The 26,194-nt window shown below is 33.6% G+C and overlaps 4 protein-coding genes across 7 annotated transcripts; 1 reads left to right on the top strand and 3 right to left on the bottom strand.

Moving 5' to 3' along the window:
* Positions 1 to 2,543: 2,543 nt before the first annotated feature.
* LOC18107449 (protein SOB FIVE-LIKE 4) lies at positions 2,544 to 3,424 on the top strand. The gene has a single exon (XM_024588820.2). The coding sequence runs from the start codon at positions 2,815 to 2,817 to the stop codon at positions 3,208 to 3,210; it is 396 nt and encodes a 131-aa protein (XP_024444588.1). The 5' UTR covers positions 2,544 to 2,814; the 3' UTR covers positions 3,211 to 3,424.
* A 1,941-nt stretch (positions 3,425 to 5,365) lies between these two features.
* On the bottom strand, positions 5,366 to 8,208 carry LOC18107450 (6-phosphogluconate dehydrogenase, decarboxylating 2). Of its 2 annotated transcripts, XM_006373457.3 has the most exons (3): positions 7,963 to 8,208; positions 7,801 to 7,851; positions 5,366 to 7,167 (listed from the first exon to the last, which is right to left on the bottom strand). In XM_006373457.3, exon 3 carries the CDS (start codon positions 7,158 to 7,160, stop codon positions 5,694 to 5,696), a length of 1,467 nt encoding a protein of 488 aa, XP_006373519.2. In that variant the 5' UTR covers positions 7,161 to 7,167; positions 7,801 to 7,851; positions 7,963 to 8,208; the 3' UTR covers positions 5,366 to 5,693. The 2 variants fall into 2 exon arrangements, with proteins under 2 accessions (XP_006373519.2, XP_024444587.2); XM_024588819.2 differs by lacking the exon at positions 7,801 to 7,851 and having other exon boundaries at positions 7,963 to 8,189.
* Positions 8,209 to 9,315: 1,107 nt separating this feature from the next.
* Positions 9,316 to 13,795, bottom strand: LOC18107451 (probable galacturonosyltransferase 9). 3 transcript variants are annotated; one of them, XM_052448684.1, is made up of 4 exons: positions 13,453 to 13,795; positions 12,100 to 13,338; positions 11,684 to 12,008; positions 9,316 to 11,234 (listed from the first exon to the last, which is right to left on the bottom strand). In XM_052448684.1, exons 1-3 carry the CDS (start codon positions 13,612 to 13,614, stop codon positions 11,733 to 11,735), a joined length of 1,677 nt encoding a protein of 558 aa, XP_052304644.1. In that variant the 5' UTR covers positions 13,615 to 13,795; the 3' UTR covers positions 9,316 to 11,234; positions 11,684 to 11,732. The 3 variants fall into 3 exon arrangements, with proteins under 3 accessions (XP_052304644.1, XP_024445103.1, XP_024445102.1); XM_024589335.2 differs by lacking the exon at positions 9,316 to 11,234 and adding an exon at positions 11,543 to 11,576; XM_024589334.2 differs by lacking the exon at positions 9,316 to 11,234 and having other exon boundaries at positions 11,543 to 12,008.
* A 3,242-nt stretch (positions 13,796 to 17,037) lies between these two features.
* Positions 17,038 to 18,057, bottom strand: LOC18107453 (basic leucine zipper 43). The gene has a single exon (XM_006373460.3). The coding sequence runs from the start codon at positions 17,932 to 17,934 to the stop codon at positions 17,353 to 17,355; it is 582 nt and encodes a 193-aa protein (XP_006373522.2). The 5' UTR covers positions 17,935 to 18,057; the 3' UTR covers positions 17,038 to 17,352.
* Between the last annotated feature and the right edge of the window lie 8,137 nt (positions 18,058 to 26,194).

Genomic DNA, 26,194 nt, shown 5'->3' with positions numbered 1-26,194 from the left:
ATTGTTTTTATAACCAATAAAATAATATTTTTTTATATAAAAAATTAAACATCAATTCAATATTAAAAAGTTATTAATTTTATCATTAGAATTCTCCCATAAAAAAATAAATAAAAACAAATCATCCATTCCAATTCCAAATCCAATCCAATATAAAAGTTCAAACATGTTAGAAAAAAATTCAAATGACCAAAAAAGAGTGAAGAGACTTGAGTCTAGAGGTGTACAATACACAACACAGTATTTTTAACACATCCTTTAATTTTCTTTTTTCTTTTTTAATTTTATTTGACAATATTGGATAGTCTGAGTCTGAGTGGATGTGGCGGCGTGAAAACGCAAAAGGGTTAATAATGGCGTCATGGAAAAGAAGGCAGGTCTATGAACTGTGGACAGTGGGAGACATTTGTGTTCTAATAGTAGCAGTAAGTGCAAGAACTGTCTCCAGGTTTTAACATATTCTTGGGATATTCCATGCCGTATCAACTTTATAAGATTTGCATTCCGAGGAGCAAGCCAATTGATAACGGGTTGAATTTGATCCGGATATGATAATTTCTAGTGTTTGATATCATGATAATAATTATTTTTAAAAATATTTTTTATTTGAAAATTTATTAAAATAATATTCATTAAAAAAACAATAAAATACTATAAAATGACAATTTTGTCAAATATTTTTAGAAGCACCGGAGCAAACTGATTGATAATGGATTGAATTTGATCCATATATGATAATTTCACTCGAGATTATCAAGGTGGTGTTTGAGGTTATAGTAGTGGTTGTTTTTTAAAGTGTTTTTTGCTTGAAAATATATTAAAATAATTTTTTTTATTTTTTTAAATTTATTTTTATCATCAACACATCAAAATGATCTAAAATTATAAAAAAATTAATTTGAAAAAAAAAACTAAAATCTAAAAAAAAAACACTTTTTAAATGCTAAAATTGAATCTAAATCATAACAAACTTTTATAAGCAGAAGACCACAAGTCATTTGCTTTACTGAAAATAGAAGACAAATCATTTACACAACTGGGAAATAGAAGACAGGTCGTTTAGATGATTTTGGTCCTACACTATTATGTAGCCCGGGCCGCACTATCAAGTTGGAGTGGGCCTTGGGCCAATTGTATCATGGTTAGATTTGTTTGCCTCTCCTTATCAATCATATTTTGTTATATCAAGATAATATAGTTATTTTTTAAAAACAATTATTTATGATATTAATATATTAAAATAATTTAAAAACATTAAAAAATAATTTTAAAAAAATAGATTTAATTTTTTATAAAAATACTTTCCAACCGTAAAAATAAACAGAATTTAAATTTAACTTAAATAATTATTTTGTTATTCTATGTGTAGCGAGTGTTTTTAAGCCTTAAATAAATTTCTAACAATTAAATTTTTTTTTAGTAATAATCCAGGATTAAAATTGAAACACTCACTCCACTCATCATTTTCTTGCCACTGAGTTCTTGCTTTTCAATTTTGATATAATGCTCAGATGGAATTTCTCAAAAACTAAAATTATAGCAAACAAGTGCAAATCAGGGATTCACCAATCGATCTTCAATGTCTTGTTTTGAAACCGAAAACCTCTTGAATTCTAATCCTGTAAAGAAAGATTTGAACGCAGAAGCTACGACTTGTGCAATCAGTATCCATGGTTAGTCTATAGTGAGAAATATTAATCAGTGTTTTGATTTTAATAAGGTATTTTCGGATCTAATTTTATATATCAAAACTACCAGGAACATGACAGCAACCACAAGCGTCATCTTTCACTCCAGATTTTCTGCAAGTTTTTGTCGAGTCTCTGATGTAAACAGAGTAATAACACAGTAATCCTGACGTAACAAAGCCACTATCATTCATTTCCTATCAGCTTTCTTACAAATAAACAAAACTGAAAAGTGTAACGTAAATATTCTGAAAGTAGGATTGTTTCAGATGACGTTAACTTCACTTTTTAACTATGATCCAGTGAGACCAAGAAGAAGCTCTGCTTCATTCTTATCCAAGTGGCTAGAAGTCACTAGCCAGCTTTAAAAGCAGCAAACAAGAAATGACCGAACAAAAGCAAGGAGATCTTAGGTAGTCCCCATATTTTTAATGTAGAATATCAATAACCTGTTAGGTACCTCTCTGCAGATTTTGTCCACAAGAGCTGACCTTTCTTTCTGACATGAAAGAGAATTGAAGGCTTGAAAGGAAAATAACAAGTAGGGAGGCTATGCTCTAACATGCTTAAGGATAAGGGTCTCGTTTTCTTCCAGGACTGAGGAATGGGTTTTTCTGCATTATGGTTACAAGACAGAAATGTTTAAAAATCTTCAAAAAAAGAAGAGAAAAGAAGACAGAATTGATTATAAGAGATATGAAATGACCTCACCAGTTCTTCACTAAAAGCTGGTTTCTCATTTAGGTGGATGCTGACAAAATAAAAAAGATTTTATTATTTGTTTTCTATGATTATATGTAGACCATGAGAGAACCTCAATTTGTTTCGGGCTCCCTTATTTTATAGCTTCCCACATTGAGTTAGCTATGATAACCTGTATTTTGGTTGTTAAAAAGGGATAGCTTTTAGAAATATATAAAAATATAGAGAGAATGAATATGTGATGTCAAAGCTCATTCTAGCTCACCATAAATAGGGATTTTATGCAGTCTTCAGAGTGTAATTTTGTTTCACAACTCTGTCTCTCCCTCGCTTCTTTAGCCTTCCAAGATATAAAGACAGCAAAAAGTAATTCTCTCAGAGAAGCTCAACGAGACTCCCTTCATCTCTGCCCTCAGCATCAGAAATGGATTCATACAAACAAATTTTAGGCGCAGAAGGATGCAGCAGCAGCGAATCTGGGTGGACAACGTACCTTGCCTCTCCCGTGCAAGAAGATGAGGATGACGAGGGCAGTTATGATGGTAATAACTACAAGGCTCATAATGTGAGTAACAATTATCACTACGCTGCTGCTGCTGATGAAGTCAGTGATGACTCAATGGCTTCTGACGCTTCCTCCGGTCCCCATCATCAAAACATCCATGAGAACGGTCGTGGAACAGTACATTTTAAGCACAACAAGGGTGGTCATTTCAACCTCCAATCTTCCTCAGCCAAAAAAACAGGGAAAAAGGACAAGAAGTGTGATAAAAACAGTGCTAAAAAGAGCCGGAAACTTGATGCTCACAGAAAACACTAGTGGTCCTATTAGCAGAGAGCAAGATTCTTACAACTCGCCGTCACAGACAGATGAGAACATGTAATTTTTCTCATAAATGTTCTTAAAGTGAGGAAACATACTCCAGATATTTTCTATCCAAAACTTTTATGTTCCAGATTCACTGTATTCATGAAATAAATTGTGAGGCTGCACAGTCAAGAGAAACAAAATATAGGAACCATTTCTCATTTAATCACTCTTATCAGCGCAGAGAACAAAGTTTATAAATATGATTTACTGACAGTATTGACTGCAAAAGCACATGTTGATCATTGCATTGAAAAGTCTTTCCATTTTGTATCAAATTAACTTCTTGATTTACCGCAGCGACTTTTGAGATTAATGAGCATATGCAGTGTACTGTATCTGAGGGGTAAGAGGTTGAGCACATTCTGATGTATAAAAATGAAACGCAGTTTTTACATATGAGCATATGCGCGCTTGGAAATGAATTAAGTACTAGCCAACAGCTTGTGCTCTTCTGGAAAAACTAAGATCCTTTGTCTTTTTTCCCCTGGGCGGGAGGAAAGCGAGGAGAAGGTCAGCACAGAAACAAAATGAAAAGTATTGAATATTGATTTGGTTGATTGAGGTTCAAGAATAAAATGATTCCAGATTAGTTTACAAGAAAACATTACTTTCGCAGCAGGAACTTCAAGATATAGTGCATTGTATATTGTGTCCATTATGTCTTTGTGTGCGCATGCTATGAATCAACAGGGTATGTTGTGCTGGAAAGAATAGTAATCAACCTAGAAAGACAAACGCCAACCATGGGGAGAAACAAGCACATTCTAGTGACAGGATAATGGCACCAATCTGCAAGCAAGGGGGGTACAAGTGCAACAGCTAGGAAACTGCAGAGCATGGGCTGTACATCAAAAGCAAAACAATATTACAAAAAGCACACTATAAAATCTGGTATCATTGGTTTAAAAATAAAACATGTATTCAGGAAGCCTCTACTCTTCAAATGAAAACAAAGAGCAAAATATATAAAATTAGCATATTTTATGAAGACAGACAAGAACAAAACGAAAAAAAAATATGAAAACACTAAAGAGCGGTTAGCACCACTAATTAAAAGATAGAGACGTAATCAAGTTCACTACTCCTCATCAGCAATAATACACTCATATTAGGCACTGCCGCAGCATCAATGGAAGGGTTAAAATCACATTTACATAAAGTTTTGTCCTATAGTTTATGGCATTTAATCAGCATTTTCATTAAAATAGACTGATGCTCAACAGCACGTCAACAGAATGCAGCTGTAGAAAATAAAAGTCAATGAAGTGAATATCTGTCCTTCCTTCCCTCAAGCTTGGACTATATGACTAAATGAAAAGGGCAATCAGCCCTTGAATTCAATTATTGAATTGTAGTATGCCAAAGAATCTTCTGTATTGGGGAAAATTATCTAGTTAATAATTGTAGTAATAATGCAAATAAACATATAATTGGGGCACACACAACCTTCTTCATTATAATTATAGAAGCATCAACCGACTATTGTACTATTACTTCTAGATCATTAGCATCACTTTTCTGTTTCTGAAAAAAACCAGATGCAAGAGATGTTTCAAGATAAGATTCTTACTTGGTAAAAGGTTAGCATGGGTTTAATTGGATAAATGATGACAGAATTCAAGTGATAGTTGCAGCATTGAGAATTTATACATTTTCCTTGCATATATAGTCATTAAAAAAACAGCCAAACCCTGAGTTTCATCCCCTCAAAATGCCTTTTTTGATCAACTACTATACTCACGGGTTAATTTATGTCTTTTATTTGAATAATTTCAAAATTCATCACGTATTCAATGACTCAATTATCCAAATAATCTTAGTATTAAGGTGAATGAATATGTTTAAACTGGATGTCAGTTTAGAATTTCAGAACCTGACTACAAAAGACATCCCTGCTATTAAATAAGGTAGAAGATTTACACGATCCCCCATCATCTGGTGGTTGGCTCTCCTCTGGTCTTATAGAAGGCAACCAAATCTAGGACCTCATGTAAAAATTAGGCACAACAAATTCAAATGTAAAGTTGAAAAGTATAAACCAACATCGAGTGGACGGCAATATTGTAAAGTAAATATATTGCTGGTGAAGAGCAAATAAAGAAAATAACACCAAAAGAGAAAATTTATTGTTCAAACATCTGATTTCATACTACTACTCAAAAGCACCATTAAATATCTCTTTAAAAAGAAATGGGGCTACAATCCTGGATGAGGAGTCCGGTGAAAATAAAATACAAAAGCAGAACTGCCAAGAAAAACCACAACATATAAAAGTGAGACAAAGTCTAAGTACTCAATTGGATTTGATGAACCTGATTGAGATAAATTTCATGAAATAGGGGTGATGTAAGTTCTACCCAGAATAGAGTCCAGAGCAGAAGTTATTGTCTTATTGAAAGTCTTAATTAAGCTTGATAGCACCAGGAAAAGGTTTAATTCTTCAACTGCCTTGCAATCTTGAACCATTCAGTATGGAAAGATCCTTCCACATCAACCCTTTCATATGTATGAGCACCAAAATAATCTCGTTGAGCTTGGACCAAATTAGCTGGCAACCTTTCCCTTCGGAAAGTGTCAAAATAAGCCAGACTGGATGACATACCAGGAGTGCTAATACCTGAGTTGATTGCAAGACATACAACCCTGCGCCAGGCTGACTGGCGCTCAATGATTTCCTTTGCAAACTCTGGATCCACTAGAAGGTTGGCAAGATCAGGATTCCTATCATATGCCTTCTTGATTCTGTCCAGAAATACTGCTCGAATAATACAACCACCCTTCCAAATCCTAGCCAGTTCTCCCAATTCCAAGTCCCATCCCTTCTCCATACTCTTTGCACGGATCAAATTCATCCCCTGTGCATAGCTACAAATCTTGGATGCATAAAGAGCTTGCCTGACATCATCGATCAACTGCTTCTTATCCACCACTTGATCAGTCAAAATATCCCCAAAGCCACCTGCTTTGAAGACTTTAGCAGCTTCAACTCGTTCCTCCTTTAAACCACTTAGGAACCTTGCATCCAAAGAAGAGGCAATTGTAGGAGCTGCAACTGATAGATCAGCAGCTTGCTGCACGGTCCACTTACCGGTACCCTTCATGCCAGTTTTGTCCAAAACCTTGTCAACCAAATATCCTTCTCCCTTATCATCTTTAATTCCAAATATATCTGCAGTGATTTCAACCAAGAAGCTCAGAAGCTCACCCTTGTTCCATTCTGAAAAAACACTACGGAGTTCATCATTCGACAACTTTCCAACTGATTTTAGTACATCATATGCTTCAGCAATCAACTGCATATCACCATATTCAATTCCATTATGAACCATCTTGACAAAATTACCAGAACCACCTTTGCCAATGTAAGTCACACAGGGGCCACTATCAGGAACTTGAGCTGCTACTTTAAGCAGAATGTCTTCAATGTACTTGAAAGCGTCAAAGGAACCTCCAGGCATCATAGAAGGCCCATTACGTGCACCCTCTTCACCACCTGAAACTCCCATTCCAAGGTAGAGCAAGCCCAGTTCAGCCATAGCCTTTTCTCTCCTCTCAGTGTTCTCATACCACTCATTTCCACCATCAATGATACAATCACCCTTCTCCAAGTAGGCAGAAAGAGTCTTTATGGTTTGGTCAACAGGTGACCCTGCCTTAACAAGCATAATTACCACTCGAGGCTTTTGGATTGACTTCACAAAAGATTCAGGATCATGGAAGCCATATAAGGGAAGATCTCCCTCTTTTTTAGCCCTCACAACAGTCTCATCAACTTTGGAGGTAGTCCGATTATAAACAGAAATGGGGAAACCTTTCTCTGCGATATTAAGGGCCAGATTCTGGCCCATGACAGCCAGACCAGCAAGGCCTATTCTTGTTGGCTTGGGAGGTGCAGCCATAGTTACCCTGTCCAAAATGATCACTAATGAGATATTTTGTGAAAAACTGAAAACAAATTTACTGAAAAAACAATTTAACAGATTAGATTCTTAAACAAAGGCTAGCAAATATATTCCCTTCACATTCCTTTGAATATTGTTTCAATTTTGGGGCATATTGGAAGACCTAAAGTTAAAGATCACAACTTAATAACAAGAAGATCTTCACATGAAACTTAAATTCAAGCTGATACTCAGAAGGTCATGATTACCAATAAAACAATTAATCAATCAGATTAATATGAAAGCAATCAACTTGACACAAATGCTAAGCAGTTCGACAAGAATCTGATAAGCTCATCACCAAAGAAACCATGAAAAGTTAGACTTTTCAAACTGTACTACGATCACAACAAAACCAGATTCACTTGCAAGATCATACAGAGACGTACAAATCCCAGATCACCAATTCCTTAATAAACCCCGGAAACATTATAAAATACTGGAGCCTAATATGAGTTGTTATGAACTAAATCTTGACAGCTATAGAAACCCTAATGATTTGTCTTTTCTCACTAAGATCTCTAAAGCAAACAAATAGAAGACAAAAACCCACTAAAAAAATCCCATCTTTATAAAACAAAAAATAAAAAGCACACACCTTGGAAATGGATTCTGGAGAAACAAAGGAAAACCCAGGAAAATCAAAGATCTGGGAATTGAAGAGGCAGGAGAGATTAGTTGTTGTAACAACAACAATAATAATTAATGCTAAAAAAAGAAGAAAGACAGTGATAGGTACATAAGAGTTGTAGTTGCTTACAGTGCACAGATCAGTCAGGAAGAAAGGGACTAGTTAGAAGGAAACAATAACAATTGGTGACGATCTCTTCGTTTGTCCGGATTTATAAGCGGGTCAAATTTGGCCACCAAAATAGTATTCTATTTTGGTTGGTACTTGGCATTGGTAGGTAAGAACTGGGAGGTGGTCTAAATGTGACCGTTGCCTTTGATTTTGCAACCTTTCTCATGCACCCAATTTTTAGATGTGCTGTGTGATGGGCTACCTAATTTGACGATGATCATATTTTAAGTGCCCTTCTTGATTTGTCATCCATGGAAGAATGAACCAACTCTTTTATTTCTTTTTCTAAAGGAATAAAAGGGTTGAAACTTTCAAGAATGCCATGAATTGTAAGTTGACACTTGATTTTTTTTTAAAAAGGCCCGAGTGTCTTTGAAAGAAACAAAAGAGAAATCTGAAATCGAGTTTCCACCTAACCATTTATGGAGTATTTGTTTGTATTTTTATTTAATTTTAATGTGTTAATATTAAAAAAAATAAAAATATATATATATTTTAATACAAGCAACCACTATCATATTTTTAAATATTCATAAATTTTAAATCTTTATAAAAGTTGGATGGAAATTAAAATTGGAAATACACAAAAACAAAACTATAAATCTGAATTATTTGTGAAAGACAACTATTTATATTGTGTATGGACCTGAAGGTCAAGGGTAGACTCAGCCAACTTTGACTCATAATTCAAATTAGAGACCTTATTAAAAATACATTACGTTTAAAAGGGTAATAGAATATTACAAAACACTCCTAGCATGCTGCCTCCATATCTTCTTGGAGGCATATATAAAATTTATTCAATGCATGCATAATACTTTTTGTCTTTTAATTCTTGTTTTCTTAATTATAAAAAAAAAGGTATTTTTTCAAACACTATAATTTTAACCTTCATCTTTTTATTTGAATTTTGCGTTTAATACAAGTATTGAAAATAATTAAGATTGATATTTGTTAAGTGATTATAATATATAGATATTTTTAATTATTTTATTATTAATTACACATGTGAGTAGTAAATATATCATATTTCAAGTAATTGAGAAAAAATGAGATGCTTATATTTTATAAAATATACTCATAAGTTAATAATCTAAGTTTTTGAATTGAGAAAAAATGAGATGCATAAATAAAAACCCATATATTTCTTCAATATTCTTAACATTTATAAATCATAAATGTATTATGTGTCATTAGAGTATTAAATTTTGATATATATAACAAATTATATTAATTTATATCAATTTTTGGTTAATGGGTCAATCTATATTTATTTTATTTTATTGAGATAATTATTAAAAATATCATGTATAATTTTGAGCATGTGAATATTTTGCATATTCACTTTTAAAGAATTATATTTATATTTTTAATGCAAACAAAAATATGTTATTGTATGTTAATAACAAGTAAACAACCCTCTCTTTGGCATTTTGTGGAGCATTGCAAATGAAAGCCATAATTAATAACATTAATCAGGATTGTTTCTCACCACCGTTTCTCGTGCCCTTTCTTATTATTTTTCAAAGCCATACTCAATCCCATCTCAACATCGGCCATCGTCAGCCATCAACAGCGGTCTCCGCGCTGTCTCGAGTCACCACATCGGCACCAGCAGTCACACCCCCATATATACATTGTTGCCCATGACACATAAAAGACGACGACAACAGCAATAATTAACGATGACAGCAGCTGATGTGAGTTCATCGTCATGTAATATCATCTCCTTTACCTCTCCGATCTTTTTATGTATGTAGCTGTAGATTCCGGTGGCAAACCGCGGTGGCGCTTGGGATTGTTAGAGGCATGCGCGATGGTAGATTTGGTTGGTTGCATGAAAGATCTTGGAGGAGCATGGTTGAAGCAGCAGCAACAACGACGACCATCGTGACAGAAACCACAGCTACAAGTATCAATGACAGCCACCAACGACAACAACATCGTCGGCAACAGGAGCGAAAAGTAAGTCGCAACAAAATGGGTTTGCTGGGCTTTTCCACATTGACGATGGATTAGGCAGTTCTTGGAGTGTAGCAACCTCATAAATTTATGTTGGAAATACCATGAAAATCGTATTTTTTAAATAAAAAATTTGTTTGAAATTAAATTTTTTTATGTTTTTAAATTATTTTGATATGGTAATATCAAAAATAATTTTTAAAAAATAAAAAAATTATTTTAATATATTTCTAAATAAAAATTACTTTAAAGCCTATCCATTACCACAATCTCAAACACACCTTAAATAAATTTTAATTAAAACATTAAGTTTATTGATATATTAATTTAAAATTATAATTAATGATAGTTATTTTAATAATTAATAAATTTCATTGATTTAATCATTTAAATTTTAATAATAATACATAAAATTTAAATGATTAACATTAATATAATTAATAGGCTAATATTTATTATTAAATTAATTTAATATATTTAAATATTTTAAATATATTTGGTAATTGATATTTTTATTGAGTATATATATAAATGGCATGTATTCATGATGGAATATATACAAACAGTGAAGCACCTGCGTTTCTTACTCGATTTTTTTACTATATAGTATAATAATAGAAGAAAAGTAACCTGCATATAGACAAATAATTTCCAGGTCAGCAATTTACAAGCAGATTTCAACAAGTGTCCAACAAACATAGAACACCGCCAAGCAACCTCCCAAGTCCATAAGCGCGTGTCTATCGCATAGTTCTTGAAGTTGAAGCCGCTAGGCTCAAATGAAAACTTGCACAAATTTATTAAAGCAATAAAAAGCTGCGCAGAGGGTAGCCCACAAGATGTTTCATAAAAGAGCAGAATCAAGACGCAGCAGAACTCAATGAGAGAACTGCGCCAGATGGCATGATAGAAGCATACTACTAGCCGTGTCAGCATGTTACGTTTCTTAATTGCTGAAGTGTAATGTTTCTACTGGTTGTTATTGATTTAGCTTTTAATTCATTGTAGGGTGTCTTGTACTGGATCTTCTGTAGCAGTGAAATAGTTGGGCACTCTCCTATTGGTCTAACTAATGACCATTATAAGGAGCAATAGTTTCCAAGAAAGGCATGAAAACAATGTATTGAAGTCTTTCTAATTCCTAAGGCTGGCCTCTATGCTCACTTTCACTTCCATGTCTCCCCTTAGAAATCATTGTTGTTCATATTTAGCTTCCTCTTCTTCAGATGAAGAATTTTGCACTGCCCAAATAGAACTTCATACTAGATCTGTCCCCAAGTGTACAAGAATTTAAATTGAAACTACGCATACAAAAACCTCCCTTGTAACTAAATTGGGGGTATTACTAAAACTTGATTGTCCTGTTTTTAACAAAGTTTATAATCAAATCAAGAAACATGTACTGTTTTAAATGTCATTGTGTCATGATTAACTACTACTAACCCTTTCAGTAAGCTTGGATATAAGTACAGACATGCTCCAGCAAAGAACTTAATAAATAGCATTCCGGATAATAAATAAGTGATATAAACGTCAAAATACTCCATCTCATAGAGCAATATGTGAATCACTGGTGTTCGTCGAAAATATTTCATTCAAAAGAATCATTTCTGCGCGCAGAAAAACCAGTTTGGTTGGACACAGAATTTTGAAAGTTACAACTAATGATTGGATCCAAAATTATGAAATATAGAAGTAATTCAGTATGAACACTTACAGCTCGTTGCTGTCTACCTGGCCAGTAATGGAGCAGGAGCGGTGTTCGTCTAAAGACCAAAATTGCACATCTGAACAAATTCCATATCATTGTCTACATATTTAGTCCAGAGATTCTTGTATTGGTTCATAGCAATGTCAAGCCATGGTTTCATGTTTCCATTGTAATGAATGACAGCAGCGTTGCTGATCTCATCCATGCTAATACTTGGATTATATCCGAGACCAAGCACATGCCAGGATTTGTCCAGTGACTTCGTCGTGGAGTAGAAGGTAATCAAGCCAGGTGGGAGAGTACCCAATTTCCAAAGAGTACGATCCTCATTCTGTGATCAGAATTTACAGTATTACTTTTGTGACTAATGAAAAGAAAGATCTGCAAGGAATAAGTTGGAAAGGAAGCAAAGATGCACTTACCAGGCTCTGCCAATAATGATAGTGCTCTGTGCATTTCTCACGCCTCCAAGCATCAAGATCAAATATATTCATCCCAAAAGCCCAAGCACAAGCCTTGGGGTTGAACCTCTCCTTAATCAAAGGATGTGAAAAGTTCAGATACTGTGCATAACGATGAAATGACCCGAAGCAAGTCTCAACAGCTCCATTCACCTTACCATCCAGATCAACCTTCCACAACCCAGTCAAATCCTTCTGAACAACAACATCATCGTCCAAAAACAGAATCTTATGCAGCTTAGGATACATCTCAGGCAAATAAAACCGAAGATGATTCAACATTGACATATATTTAGGGTTCCTAAACTTCATATTACTCCCATCTTTGGTAGCATTCTCTGCCTGATTATCAAAATAAAACTTCTGCATTTTAGCGCTCTCAAGCTGCTTCAAAACCGGCACATACGATGAATTCAGAAAACTAAAGTCCTCCACAGCGTTAATCTCCACATGCGCACCACCTTCCACAGGCCGCATCCTAAACCAAACCTTCATAGCTGCAACATTCATCTTATCCGTAACCACATGAAAAACATGTTTCCAAGGCTCCTCCGCATTCTTCACCACAGACCTAATCACAACCGAAACCGCGATCACATTATCCGAAAAAATCGCATAATGATACAAACTCGGATCCTCAAACTCCGCCTTATACCCTTCCTCCTTGTACTTCTCCGGATGGGCAATCCTCTCCCCCACAAGCCTCATTGCCAAACAATGCAAACTCTTCGGCACCGACTTGGCAGAAATCAAGCTCGCAAACGCTCCATTCTTCTTCGCCTTGATCAACAACTCATTAACAGCAAAAATTGTATCCTTCAACTTCTGAATCTTTATCTGATTATCATAACTCTCCTTCGCTTCCGCAATCATTAACCTCGCAACTTTCACTTTCTCCTTTACTTCCTTCTCAAATTGCCTCAAAACATCCTCATCTACATCACTACCCGGCTCGAAAAGCGAGGATTTATAACTCGGTTTCAGCGGTAAATCCGTTAAATTCTTATCTAATTCATCAAACATTCTTAACTGCCTAGAAATATCAAGCTTCAGCTTTCTCGCATACGCGGCGTATGCATTAACTAACGTCATGTGATCATTTGCTTGCTTATATATCAAATCTAATCGTGTTTTCAACGGATCTGATTTGATCGCCAAAAAAGTGCGTTGCACGTAAGCATTTCCGCTACTAGGCAGTGACTGTGTTGCATTTCAGTTCAACATTCAGAGAAAAACAAAAACAATAGTCAACGAAGATGATGATTAATTATTACCGTAGAGAAACAGAATTAGAGTGAGATTCTTGAAACTTACGGGGTGGTGGTGAGGGTGAGGGGAGAAGAGAGCAGAGAGAGTGGCGAGGAATAGAAGAGTGAACGTGGCGGAGATGAAGATCCGGTGAGAGAAAAAGGCACGTAATCCACCATTGATGCCGCCGCTGCCTCCCCCTCGGATTCCTCGGACGGCCACCGCCATCGATGGATTTTAATAAGGATCTGAATTATTATTTTTTTTGTATAATTTATTTTGTGTATGGTTTTCTAGTTAGAGCTTGGAGCTGAAGGCTGAAGGCTGAAGGCTGAAGCTGGATCGCTGAAGGTTGAAAGAGAAAAAGAAGTTTCCGTTCATACCCAAAACGGAATCTGTCTAGTTTATTTTGAAGTGACGCGTCGGCGTCGGTGTTAATATTTTATTATTTGTGGGTTTTTGGTCATAACTTTGACCGAAAGTATTGTAGGGTAAACTTACATTTTAACCCTATAGATTATTCAATGTTTTATTTCCATCCTTATTATTTAAAGTCTTTCAATTTTTCCTCATACCCTTAAAATAGTTTGCTTCTTAAATTTCGTTTTTGAGTTGTTCTTTGTAGGATATTAAGAGTTTTTATAAAAATATTACAACAAAAAAATATTAAATGAATTTAACTCTTTATTTGCGGTCTGATCAAGCCAATAGAATCTTTATAATTATGATTATACTATTAAATATAAAAAGTCTCATTTTAAATATTATTCACTAAATTAACTATTTAAATTTTTATGGTCCATGTTTTTAAGTAGTGAACTAAGTTTAGTTAATAAAACCATTAAATATAGGATTTTAAGTTCTTGTGATCTATTATCATGTGTACAAGGATTTGCAAGAGAAATGAGAATAATAAGAATAGATAAAAGGATTAGGAAAATATGTTTTTTTAATTATTTAATTGTAGATGAAAAAATTAGAACTTCTTAGAAACTATAACAATGTTAAGATATTTAAAATCCATGAGTGTTGAGATGAGTTTAGCATGTGATGTAAAAAATTGAGGTTAATTTAGGTAACTCAGTAACCTAATTAAAACCCGATGATCCAGGTAAAACTTGTGATCCGGATCTTAAACTGGGTTGATCATCGGGCCTGGTTTAAAAACTCTGCTAATTTGGTTTGAATTGAAGATTGATTGTTGTTGATAGAAACTGTAGAGGTAAGAATAAGAAATTATAAAATAAGAGGATATAAGTTAAGAGTTGATGAAATAACAAGGGTGAAGATATAGTTTGTCCCCTTCTTGATGGGGAGTGCCTGCACTCAGCACCTGTTAAGATCGATCTTGTAAAATTGTCGGAGACTTGTGGAATCACTGTGATTCAGTAATCACGTGTCATGGACGTGGCACGAGGCCTGTGGGCCTGTGGCATGAGGCCTGTGGCATGAGGCCTGTGGCATGAGGCCTGTGGGCCTGTGGCCTGCGCCTTTTTTATTTTTTTTGCCCTTACTGATGTGAATACATACCGTTAAGCTTCTATAGATTAATGAAAATTTGTTAATTTATCAATATTGTTTTTTCAAAACTATCATATATTGTGATTATAAAAATATCATCGAATTATAGATTATTATTCTTTTATATATTTGTTTAACTAAAATAAGTTTGTGGTTAGTCTTATTAAATATAAATCATGGATGTATTTATTTTTGTAATAAAATAAGATTATATTCGTAATATACTTAATTAATATATTTCATGAATATTAAGTTAAACAAAAAATTAATAAAAAAATATATAGTATAAATTGATAAAACTAAATACAATAGCTTTGTTTAATCGTTGATTCTTTATTTCCTCAACTTTTAATTAAAAGTACGTTTTAATCCCTCTGTAAAAAACAAAGACATAGGACTTGATAAAAATTGATTGTTAAATTAGTCATTTACATTTAGAAAACACAAGTTTAATTGAATAAATCATAGAAAAAATGATTAATTGGTTAAATTAAAAACATAATAGTAAAAATAAGCTAAATTTATAAATGCAAAAGTAAAAGCCTTCAAAGTTCAAATCCCAAGGAAAAATAAAAGACCTTTACATTAACCCCGCTTCTAAAAAAAAAAAAAAAAATATGTGGTTGCTAATATAATCATTACTAGAGACTTATATGATCGTTAACTTTAGAATTCATGGGATTAGTTGAGATACACGCAAACTAGCCCGGACACCCACGTTAACTAAAAAAGAAAAAGAAATAGAATGATACATTTATTATACACTAACTTAAGCTAAAAATTGTTCTCTAATGCAAGTTCATCATGATTTTCATATATACCATTTTTTTTCTATTAATTTGGATAAAAATTGAATTATGAATATCATGTTAAAAAGTTAAACCGAAAATAAATAGTTTTTTTTATTAACGTGGGTGTCCGGGTCAGATTGCGCGTACCTCGATTTATCCCATGGATCCTGAAGTTAACGATCATGTAAGTTTATAGTGGTTATTATATTAGCAATCACCACTCAAAAATAAATAGTTTTTTATTGTTGATGTTGGTGTCTGAGTTTAATTCGTAGAAATTTTGGATTAGATTTAGGTTTTTCATGTCGGTGTATTGAGCTAAGAAATTTATCTAAGAAGTTATTTTCAACATAATAAGAAAGTAACTTTTTTCCGTTCATGTCGGCTAGTGCCCTAGAAGGAAAGATATGCATTATACTGACTTTGTTGAATATAGTAACTTCGCATTGAAGTGTGCGCTAGGCATCGCACATCCTAAGAATTTTCACATCTTGGTTAGGACGAGGCTAGTTTGGAATGATTGCTTGGGCTAAAGAGCAGTCCCTGAGCTAAAAAGTAGAGCAATCCACTTGGGCTGGACAGGCTGAATAGTCAGCCACCCTATCGTCTAGGCTGCGGCTGGAGGGTTGTAATTCGTATGTTTTTTTGTTTTTTTTGTTTTACTATCAGCTCATACTAAGCGTGAATGATGCAGTATTATCACATTGTCATGATGCATCACTTAGAATACTTAATGGAAGGTTTCACGCTTTCACTTTCACTGGTGATGTTAGTGCTTCAGTTTGACGAATTGGAAAGATTAAGATTGATGGGTTTTGAAATCAGTGCATGAACTTGAATTAACTGGATTATTACCTGCTATTGACATCAGTTCGTCAAACTTGTTAGGGAGTCAAGAATCAGATATACTTAGTTTCCTAGAAGGGGTTTTGCGGGGAATCTTGCAATGTCAAGTCCCTGGGGAAAATGGGTAATCTCAATTCTCTCATTCAATGCATCCACAAGTGCTCCACCCCCTGTTTTCAGTGTGTCTTGCTTGAGAGAATTTCAAGTAGATATTGTTGTGCATGAACTAATAAACGATTCCTTAGTAAGGATATTTGATTTTGGTGTTTGAGATGAAATTTATCTACTAAAGCCTCCGTGCTCTCTTTCTTTTTCTTTTCTTTTTCCTTGATTTTGTTGCTGTTTTCTGGGAGGAACTTTGCCTTGGACCCTGTATTTTATTTGTCACTCTGCTTTCTGTCTTTGATCATGCATCTCGATACTAGTTGGATATAGTTTCTTCGTTGTGATTTACAAAGTAGAAAGAAAAAAATGCAATGCAAGACTCTTCATAGATTCAAAATGGCTGTTTTTAATTATCCATCACATAATCTTGCAACACATCAGGACATAGAGAAAAAACTTTAAATCCACAGTCCAAACTAGTTTGGTCTGGTGTTCGCATGTGATGAGGTGAAAAACTTAAGAATATCCGAACATGACTGTGCAGCATCATGATTGCTCAGTTATTTAAATATAAGCTTCAATCATGTTTTTCCACTACTATTGCTCAATCTCGAACAGCTAAAACTGGGGCTAGGATTGGTTGCTTCCACAAACAGAAGAACCAAAAATGAGAAAAAAGTAAGATAAATATTTGGCGTCCATCTTAGCCTAGCAAATCTGAAGAACTTGTAATAGATTGGTTTGATGACTCAGATCCAAGGTAAGCCGTATCGCAGGTGATGTCTTCCAGGTCTTTCAACAAAGGGTAAGGGCTATTGAGTTGCATGTCAGTTAGAATTTGACGTAGTCCAGAGGTTTCCTCTTTAAGCTGAGCATTTTCGTGAACCACCCGATCATGACACTCTGATACATGGTTCAGCTTATCTAGGAGCTGGTGATTTTCGTTTCGGAACCAAACCACCTGTGACCAGAGCTCATCTAGGTGTTTCTGCTTGCGCATGCGTGATCGGCGTGCAGATTCTCTATTAGATACCATCCTTCTCTGTTTTCGCTCATTGATAAGAGAGAGTTGTTGCTCATCTGCTTCATCAGAAGTAGAGATGCTGCTCATACATGATGCTTGTAGACTGAATTCCTGAACTTGCGAAGGGATCTGGGAATTATAAGATGGATTAGTGAATTGAAACATCTGTGAGTTATTCTGAGACATGCTAAAATTAGCTGAATATGGGGATGGGCTGGAAGGAACTAGATAATGGAGTCCTGTAACCTCACTTGGCTGCATGGCTAAAAGCTGGAGAAAACTTGCAGGATCTAATCCTCGGAGTTAGAAGGTGAACTATTCTAGTTTGGTCTTGTGTTGAACGAGGTCAGAGGCTCAAGGTTCAGTCGCCCTTTATAGCGCGGGGAAGGCTTGAGGTGACCCCACTGTTAGCAATTTGGAGTAACAGGAGTAAAGTTTCTTATATCATAGACCATTAGAGCATCGTGCAGATCATGTCATTGTTTTTGTGTACCCTTCAGTACATGTATGAATACCACTGATCCGAGTTTGTGTACTGTTTACCTTCTGTGTTCATGTTATGTCTTATGCACGACTAAACTGACGTGTACTCATAATCAGGTCCTGCAATTTGTGTTGTGGATAATCATCTGAGATCCAATAATGCTGACATCAGAAGAGGGAGTTCGTATTGTGGGAAGTACAATTATTTTAATGGGAAAATGTTTGAGCAAATTAGGTTACAGAAAGTCGATCTTCAAAGTGGAGTTGTATTATTCCAAGCCAAGCTTATTTAAGCAGTTCACTTTATGTTCTTCAGCCAATAAGATCTTGCGAGGTAAGGAATTGGAGCAGAGGAAAGTATTCAAGCCATTCTCCATAATCATAACCACGAAAGATTATACAAGAGGGTTGGTGACTCGACAGCCACTTAACAGAAAAAAGATAATAGATTGGAAGTATGCCAAATTGAATTGATTTTGTGCAAGCACAAACTCTCATACGGAATACTTTAGGTATCATCCTTTATGGCATGGCATGTCATAGCAGGCCTCCTTACATTTGAGGGGGTTTCTGTAAGGTACGAGCCTGTAAATCCCCAGCAGTCGTTTTTGGAGAATGGCCAGAAATCATTTTCATCGGGTTATGATGTGCTTGAGTTCCAAGTTCTAAGAAAGGTTGCTCGGAGTTCTTGAATTCGTCATGTATGTATATGTAAACATGCATTTTAAAGATCACTAGCTTCCATGTGACATGTGATGATATAAAAACAGCCATAATCTATGATTACTATTATTATTCAGCTGATGAGATGCGAGAAAACTGTGGAAACAAGGTTGGCAACTTTCAAGTGGTAGTTACGTGTGGTCCAAGATGTTCTTCGTGCTAATTGGAAGAGGGCAATATATAGTTTTGGATTGCCACATATCTATATATCGACTATATTCTATTTTATATAATACAAAAAATACCGACCCTTAGTAGGGAGATTTGAGTGAGAATTGAGATCTTTAACAGTACTACTGGGAGAAAGTGATGGCTACTTTTATACAATCACAACGGAAACAGAAATTATTCTTTAGATGAAGCCTCATGCAACACAGAACGGCACTATTTGCTGCTGCTGATATCCTTGCCAGAATCCGATTGATAGTACAACTGCGCGCTATAAAACATAAGAGAAATACACCTGAACAGTCTTTGGGAATTCAAAGTTTTTCGAAGAAATTCACAGAAGCAAGGTTTCTCCATAAAGGGCACATACCATTAAATGTGTGGTGGGCTGTTTCATTCATTTTTTAACAGTTTTTTCCACCCAGACCACTAGTTTGAGGATATTTGCATATCCAGTGTCGCATTTAAAGCAATCTAGGGTACCCAAGTCAAATTGTGTAGGCTATATTACGAAACTGGTGGAAGATTAGCTTTGATCATAGGCGCCACCACTTAACGCGCTACTCCCATCTAGTGGAAAGGGATGATCTTCGTCCATGGTGATGGTGGGGATGGAACTGGGGTGATATGGAAGTACTTTTATAGGCAAGCAAGCACTCCACTAAATGAAAAAGCTCTCTCTGAGACATTCTGGACCAAGAATTTTACGAAGGGAAAATGCTCTCTCCCCCACACTCCAGGTTCTTGAGTGGATCAATAGGTCAACAATATCATTAGACAGATACGGACTTGTCTTTCTTTTCTTGTCTTGCGGTCGACCTAACCTTGTCGCAAATTCCTCGTATTTTTTTTTCATTCTTCTGAAGACCTGTATCCACCTTGTGGATTCTCAGAGTATAGGATGGATAAGCTTTCAAAGAATTCATGCTAGTATATCATTTTATCCATTGTACTTGTAGTGTACACAGTGAAGCGCGCAGACAGAGTTTTGGTCAATGGTGCGCCATTTGGACATGCTAACAGCTTAGTTTGACAACCTGCATGCGTGCGTTCGTCCATGCTTCCAAACAAGAATAATTAAGAGAATTACCATTCGTATTTCAGTTCCTCGTTAGTGCTGGTCAAGTGCGATTAATTCTTTGCAAAATTTGGAGTGTGCGTCAAAATTTGCCTGAACTAGATAAATTCTATGAGCTCCATTATTATACAACGATGGTGTGAACATGTTTGACTAGGGGGGAGTACATGAATGAAGGATATAGAGCTTGGATTTAAGAGTACAAGCTCTCGATGCATGGCCATCACCAGGGGTGCGTCATTAATAGATATTTTTTTTTAATTAATATAGGTGCCGATCTGGATTAGTTTGTACATATCTCAACTAATCTTATTGATTTTGAAATTAATGGCTATGTAAGTTTTCATTGATCCTAAGATTTGTAAAATTCAAATTGATAATCTTAAAAAAATAAATTTAAAATCTGACCAATTAAACACCACTTCTTAAAGTTACTATTAATGAATGCTTGAACTAGTCATGTGGATGATTAAACAACACTTCTTAGAGTTGCCATTAATGAATGCTTGAACTTAGCATTTATCATCAAAATTTATTTTTATTTTTCTTTAATTAACTCTTTTAATCCTTGCTATTTTATTAAGAAATAATTAAAAGCTCATCTTTTCCATACCAAACTTGCATGTCTTATCATGCTCTTAAATCATTTCGCATCTTTCTTCCCTATCCCAAACATAAGCAAGCTTGTTCCATGTCAGAAAATCACTTCATCGAAGAACAAGGTAGGGGTAACTTGGGAACATAAATATATCAACTAGAAAACATTTCCCTTTGGTCATGCACGGAAGGGTAAGCATCTCCCTCGACTTTTATGGTACTACAGTCACCCATGAGAGCATGTGGGACACCACAAATTTTACGTAGGCCTTATTTAGAAATGAGGCAAAAGTTTTATATTTATAAATATATTAAAATAATATATTTTTTTATTTTTTTTTATTATATTAAAAAGATTTAAAAATATAAAAAAATTGATTTGAAATTCAAATTTAATTTTTTAAAAGCATTGTTGAATCACAATGCCAAAAAAAGTTTTATACTAGCTATATAACTAGCGCTCTAGCACATGTTAAATAAAAACATTTGACTAGAAGCAATAAATTTAGAAAAACCTTATAGCCTAATTTTTAATTAATTAAATTCAAAAAAATCAAACATACAAAAGAATAAAAAGAATAACAGTTATAAGTAAAAAAAAAAAAGACCTGAACTCGCTTAGGCCAATTTGCCAAACCTACAAGTCAGATTAGAGATTGAGATAACCCAAAAAATAAAAGCAAAATGAAGAGAATCACGAAACCTAATTTTTTAAAAACCAATGTTGAATCATGAGATGAAAAAAAAATTAAAAATAGCAATTATAAGCCGATAAAAGGCTTGAACTCGCTCGGGTCAACCCGCCAAATTCACATGTCAAATCATGAGATTAAGATAACCATTCAGGGAAAGGAAAGTGAAAAAAAATCATGAAACCTAATTTTTAAAAAATCAATGTCAAATTATGAGATGAGAAAAAAATAAGTTGATAAAAAAACAATATCAACCCCTGTTAGCTTATAAAACTTGTGCCCCAAACCATTTGATTGGAAGCACCAAATATTAAAAAAAAACACGAAGGCCAAGTCCCAACAAATTAAATATTGAAGGATGAAATTAAAAGAAAAATCAATGACACAAAAGGATCCAAATGAAAAAAAAAAGTAATTAAAAGAAAAAAAGGCACGAACTCACCCGAGTTAACCTTCTAAACTCATAACCTAATTCATAAGATCGAGATAGCCCTATGAAAAACAAATGAAGAAAACCATGATGCCTATATATATAAACAATGTTGGAAAAGAAGAAAATAAGTCTAAAAAAAAGATAGAAACCCATGTGAGCTTATAAAACCTGCAAACTAAGTCATTAGATTGGAAGCACCGAACCCAAAAAAATTACGAAGCCAAATTTTTTTAAAAAACAAAATTTTAAAAGATAAGATTGAAAAAAAATCAATCACAAAAAAATTCAAAATAAAAATAGCAATTAAAATAATAAGGATCAAATTTGAAAAACAAAATAGAAAGAGGGTGGATAATTTTGGATTGAACAGCTAAATTGAAAATAAAAATTAATTTCACAAAATAATTAAAAGAAGAAATCACCGAAAGAATAAGGACCACATCTGAAAAAAAAATTAAAAAAAGCTTCAATTTTTTTATTAAAGAAAGAAATTGAAAATAATTAAAAGTTTATAAAATAGGCAAGAAAAAAATGATGAAAAACAAATTAGGATCAAATTTGAAACCAAAAAATAAAAAATCTAAATTGAAGGATGTAATTACAAAAAAATTAAAAACTTACACTAGGGTCAAGGAGAAAAATTAAAGAAACAAAAGAATGAGGACTAATACCCAAATATACCTAACCAAGGTGATTACCCTACAATTTTTAATGTCTAACGCGAATCTTGAGGGAGAAAAGACAAAGAAAACAAAAAAATAGCTTCGATGACAATTCATCCATCAAAACCCAACACGTGTTGCTTGTTATGGAAGAGGATGTTGTGAGGAATCCAATGACATGATGGAAGTGATTTTTTAATTGTTGTATGACGACGTATTGGTTGCTGAAGCACCATAGCCTCTCCCATGCACCTAATAGCCTTTTTAAAAAATACTTTTAATTGCTATAAAAGACTAATTTACCCATAAACTAATGTTGTTATAATGAAATAAAAAACCTCACTTGAAAATATTAAAATACCCCCAAAACAAGCCTAAATTAATTCTAAGATAAAGGGCAATTTCATGAATTCAATGTACTAAGAATTGGGAAAATGCACCTAAGCAAACCTTAATTAATTTTGACATAAAAAGTAAGCTAGTAATTTAAGAATGCAAAAAAAAAAAATGTAATCTCAAAAACACCCCCGACAATCAAATATCTTATTGTTTTCTTTTAAGAAAAATGAAGGTATTTCATTTTTCAGGAAAAAAAATATGTTGAAAATACCTTTGTTCCCCACTCAAAATGATAATAACAAATGAATTCTATAGAAAAGACCATTTTACACCTGAGTTTAGACTTCTTATCTAATTTGATGAAGGATAAAAATATCATTTTAATATTACAATTCACAATAAACTCTGCAGTGCTACAATAAATTTCTCATGTCCTATTTACTTTTGGTAAATTTATTTTTTAAGAATTCTTTGATCAATCTTTATATACTAAAATTATTATTATTTTTAATTTTTAAGCACTTCATGTACACCATAATAACAATAATAAGAATAATAATAACAATAAAGAAAGAAATATTATTTTTACAATCCCCCCTAAAATATGGAAAAATCTAATGACAACACAAAGATGTAATTAATAAAAATAAAATTCATTTATAAAAATTCACTATAGTTATTTTACTTTATAAGATAAACAGGACACACAAAAAAATAAAAACACATGATAAATATCACTAACAGCCCGTGCTAACATGCGCAAATGGGTGCCTTGGGGCACTACCCTAGCTCCCTATTGTTTAGCCTGTCTATTCAAAAAAAAAAAATTAAAGAGGGATGGGTCTCTCTTTTTGTAGTTGTATTTTGCTTTGCTTTGCTTCTTTTCTTCCCCCTCTTTCTTTTGGAAGAGGACCTCTTCTTGGAGGTTCTGTGCAGCATCATCCTTGCTTTGCAAATTCTTGGGTGTTGTCACTTGTACCATTTGTGCTCCCCACAAAGGCTACCTTTTCAGATTTGGTTGGATTGTGATGTAATGAAAATTCAGGGCATCAAGATTTTATTTCCTTTCGAATCTTAAATAAGTCCTCCATATATATAGAGGGATTGATTGAATTATATATATATATATAGACACACACACACACTCAATTGGGTTCCTAAAATTTTGAAAAAATGGTACGAATATTAAGTGTTTATCCTTTGATAAATTACTGTTGCGTTTATTTTTCCTAATTTTATCACAAAAAAAATAATGGCAATAATCAGAAATTAAAGGATCCTTTCAAATCACTATATAAAAAGGCAAAATCAATCATTTCAAAAGAAAAAGAAAAGAGGGCAATCGTGCTATTGCACATTCACTTTGTAATAGTAATTAACTAAGTTACTAGGTAAGTGTTGGATTAAAATCTTTTGAATGTTAAAAAAAATATAATGAACTTTTTGATATTGTTAGTGAAATAAGTCTTTGAAAATTCCTTACTCCATTTTTTTATTAAAAAATATATTGTCATCTTAACTATTATGACAGACAACCTAACATTGCCTTCTTAGAATTGGCCTCCATGAAAATGGTTGAAAAATCAACAATGATGATTTTTGGATTCAAAAATTCAATTTCAACTATTTTTTATCCGAAAACACCTAAAAACACTCTAAAGACCTAAATAAATCCCCTTCTGGTATCAAATAACTCTAAAATGGGTTGAAAAACAAAAAAACAACATGCATTTATAAAACTTCTCAAGCCTAGATTTAGCTTTTCACGGGGAAGGCTAAAGAACACCATAATGGAACCCCTCTCGTCGAATGAAATTTTTTGACACCAAGATCAATCTTTTTCATCAAGACCAACCTTTTTCATAGCTGAAATTTGTGTCAATTGACATTTTTTTCTCTTCTCATCATTTTCAGACAAGTTTTTCTCTCATCTCTATAATTTAGGAACTAAAAAATTAAAAAATAAAATAAAATTTTAGAGCAAAATAAAATATTATCATTCATATGAGGTTAACCATAAATTTTCTTTATGTTTTATATTTTAGTTCTTTATCTCCAAATGTTGTATTTTTTATCATAATCTAATGCCTAATGTCTTTTAATTAGGCTATAAAAGGGTTTGATTGAAAAAGAAAGTTAAAAAATTAATATATATATATATATATATATATATATATATATATATATATGAAATAAAATAAAAAGGAGCACTTGAGGTGATAGGTTCACTAATATTCATATGAGTGAACCACGCACCCCATGTCATTTAGTTTTTAGTATAATATAATCTTCAAAAGATTTTATACAATATGCTAAACTTACATTAGCAAAAGAGATAGTTCTTATAGCCGAGTCTCACTTTCGTAAAAAAAATCTAATAAAATCGGAGCATTCTAAAAAAACCTCATTAAAATCTCGACTAAAATACTAATTTTGGTGTTGTTTTGTTAGAGGTTTTCTTGTTCTTCTTCCTTTTTTATTTCTGAGAAAACTTCAACTTGACTATTGATGATTTAATGAATTTTCTCATGTTTAATTTGTAGTTGGATAAGTACCAATATAATTGGAACACTTGTCATGGCAATTGGAGCAAAAGCATTGAAATTTCATGCATCTTCTCCACCAGCAAGCTTGCTGTTTCCTTCCCTAAGCAAACATTTTTCTCTATTGAGCTCATGCATGAGATCTCCGGAGATTGGTTGATAGAGGATAAGCTCATCATCAGCCAACACCTTCTTCATCATTTCTCCTTTTAGATGCACTTTTGATTATGCATTATAAAAAATGCCCTTTGTTAGACTAATTTTTCTTAATTGTAAGTCATTGTTTAACGCAACAATTAGATTGAAATCGTGGGATTAATGTGTAATTAAATGTTGGTGCTTTTTTTAGTAAGACTAACTCGCACACAGATTCACTTATTGCTGCTTACGCCCTTGTTTGATTAAGGTCTTGATCCACTAACAAGTGTGGATAATAAAGGTGTTTTGTTTTTTTTATGTATTTCTAAATGGGCATTAATATATAATTATGATCGATACTTTTTCTACTTAAAAGGGTGAAAAGAGTTTCATCATCAATAGTTTATACCATATTTGCTGTTTCTGGTGTAAAGTCGACTGTCGTAGATCATCCATAATTAAGAAGTGTTCATCTTTTTTGATTTGTACACTTTATTAGGTTTTAACGTGGCTCGACTGCATCGCATATTTTACATGATTTGGTATCTCTCGTTTTCATTCCTGCTGTAAGGTCCTCTGTTGTTTCTGCAGTGGCCTAACACCATTTTAGCTGTTGATGTAATCAAATTAGAATCAAATACCATTCTCATCCAGCTGAGAAGAAT

Source organism: Populus trichocarpa, chromosome 17, assembly GCF_000002775.5.
Source record: "Populus trichocarpa isolate Nisqually-1 chromosome 17, P.trichocarpa_v4.1, whole genome shotgun sequence".
NCBI lineage: Eukaryota > Viridiplantae > Streptophyta > Magnoliopsida > Malpighiales > Salicaceae > Populus > Populus trichocarpa.
Note: the sequence above shows the minus strand (reverse complement) of the source record. Positions and strands in the feature narration are given on the sequence as shown.

Coding starts and splice junctions, on each gene's coding strand:
- LOC18107449 (XM_024588820.2), top strand. CDS start 2,815: ATGGATTCATACAAACAAATTTTAGGCGCAGAAGGATGCAGCAGCAGC.
- LOC18107450 (XM_006373457.3), bottom strand. CDS start 7,160: ATGGCTGCACCTCCCAAGCCAACAAGAATAGGCCTTGCTGGTCTGGCT.
- LOC18107453 (XM_006373460.3), bottom strand. CDS start 17,934: ATGCAGCCAAGTGAGGTTACAGGACTCCATTATCTAGTTCCTTCCAGC.
- LOC18107451 (XM_052448684.1), bottom strand. CDS start 13,614: ATGGCGGTGGCCGTCCGAGGAATCCGAGGGGGAGGCAGCGGCGGCATC. Junction 13,339..13,452: donor CTCACCCTCACCACCACCCC/GTAAGTTTCAAG, acceptor AATGCAACACAG/TCACTGCCTAGTAGCGGAAA. Junction 12,009..12,099: donor ATCATTATTGGCAGAGCCTG/GTAAGTGCATCT, acceptor TTCTGATCACAG/AATGAGGATCGTACTCTTTG.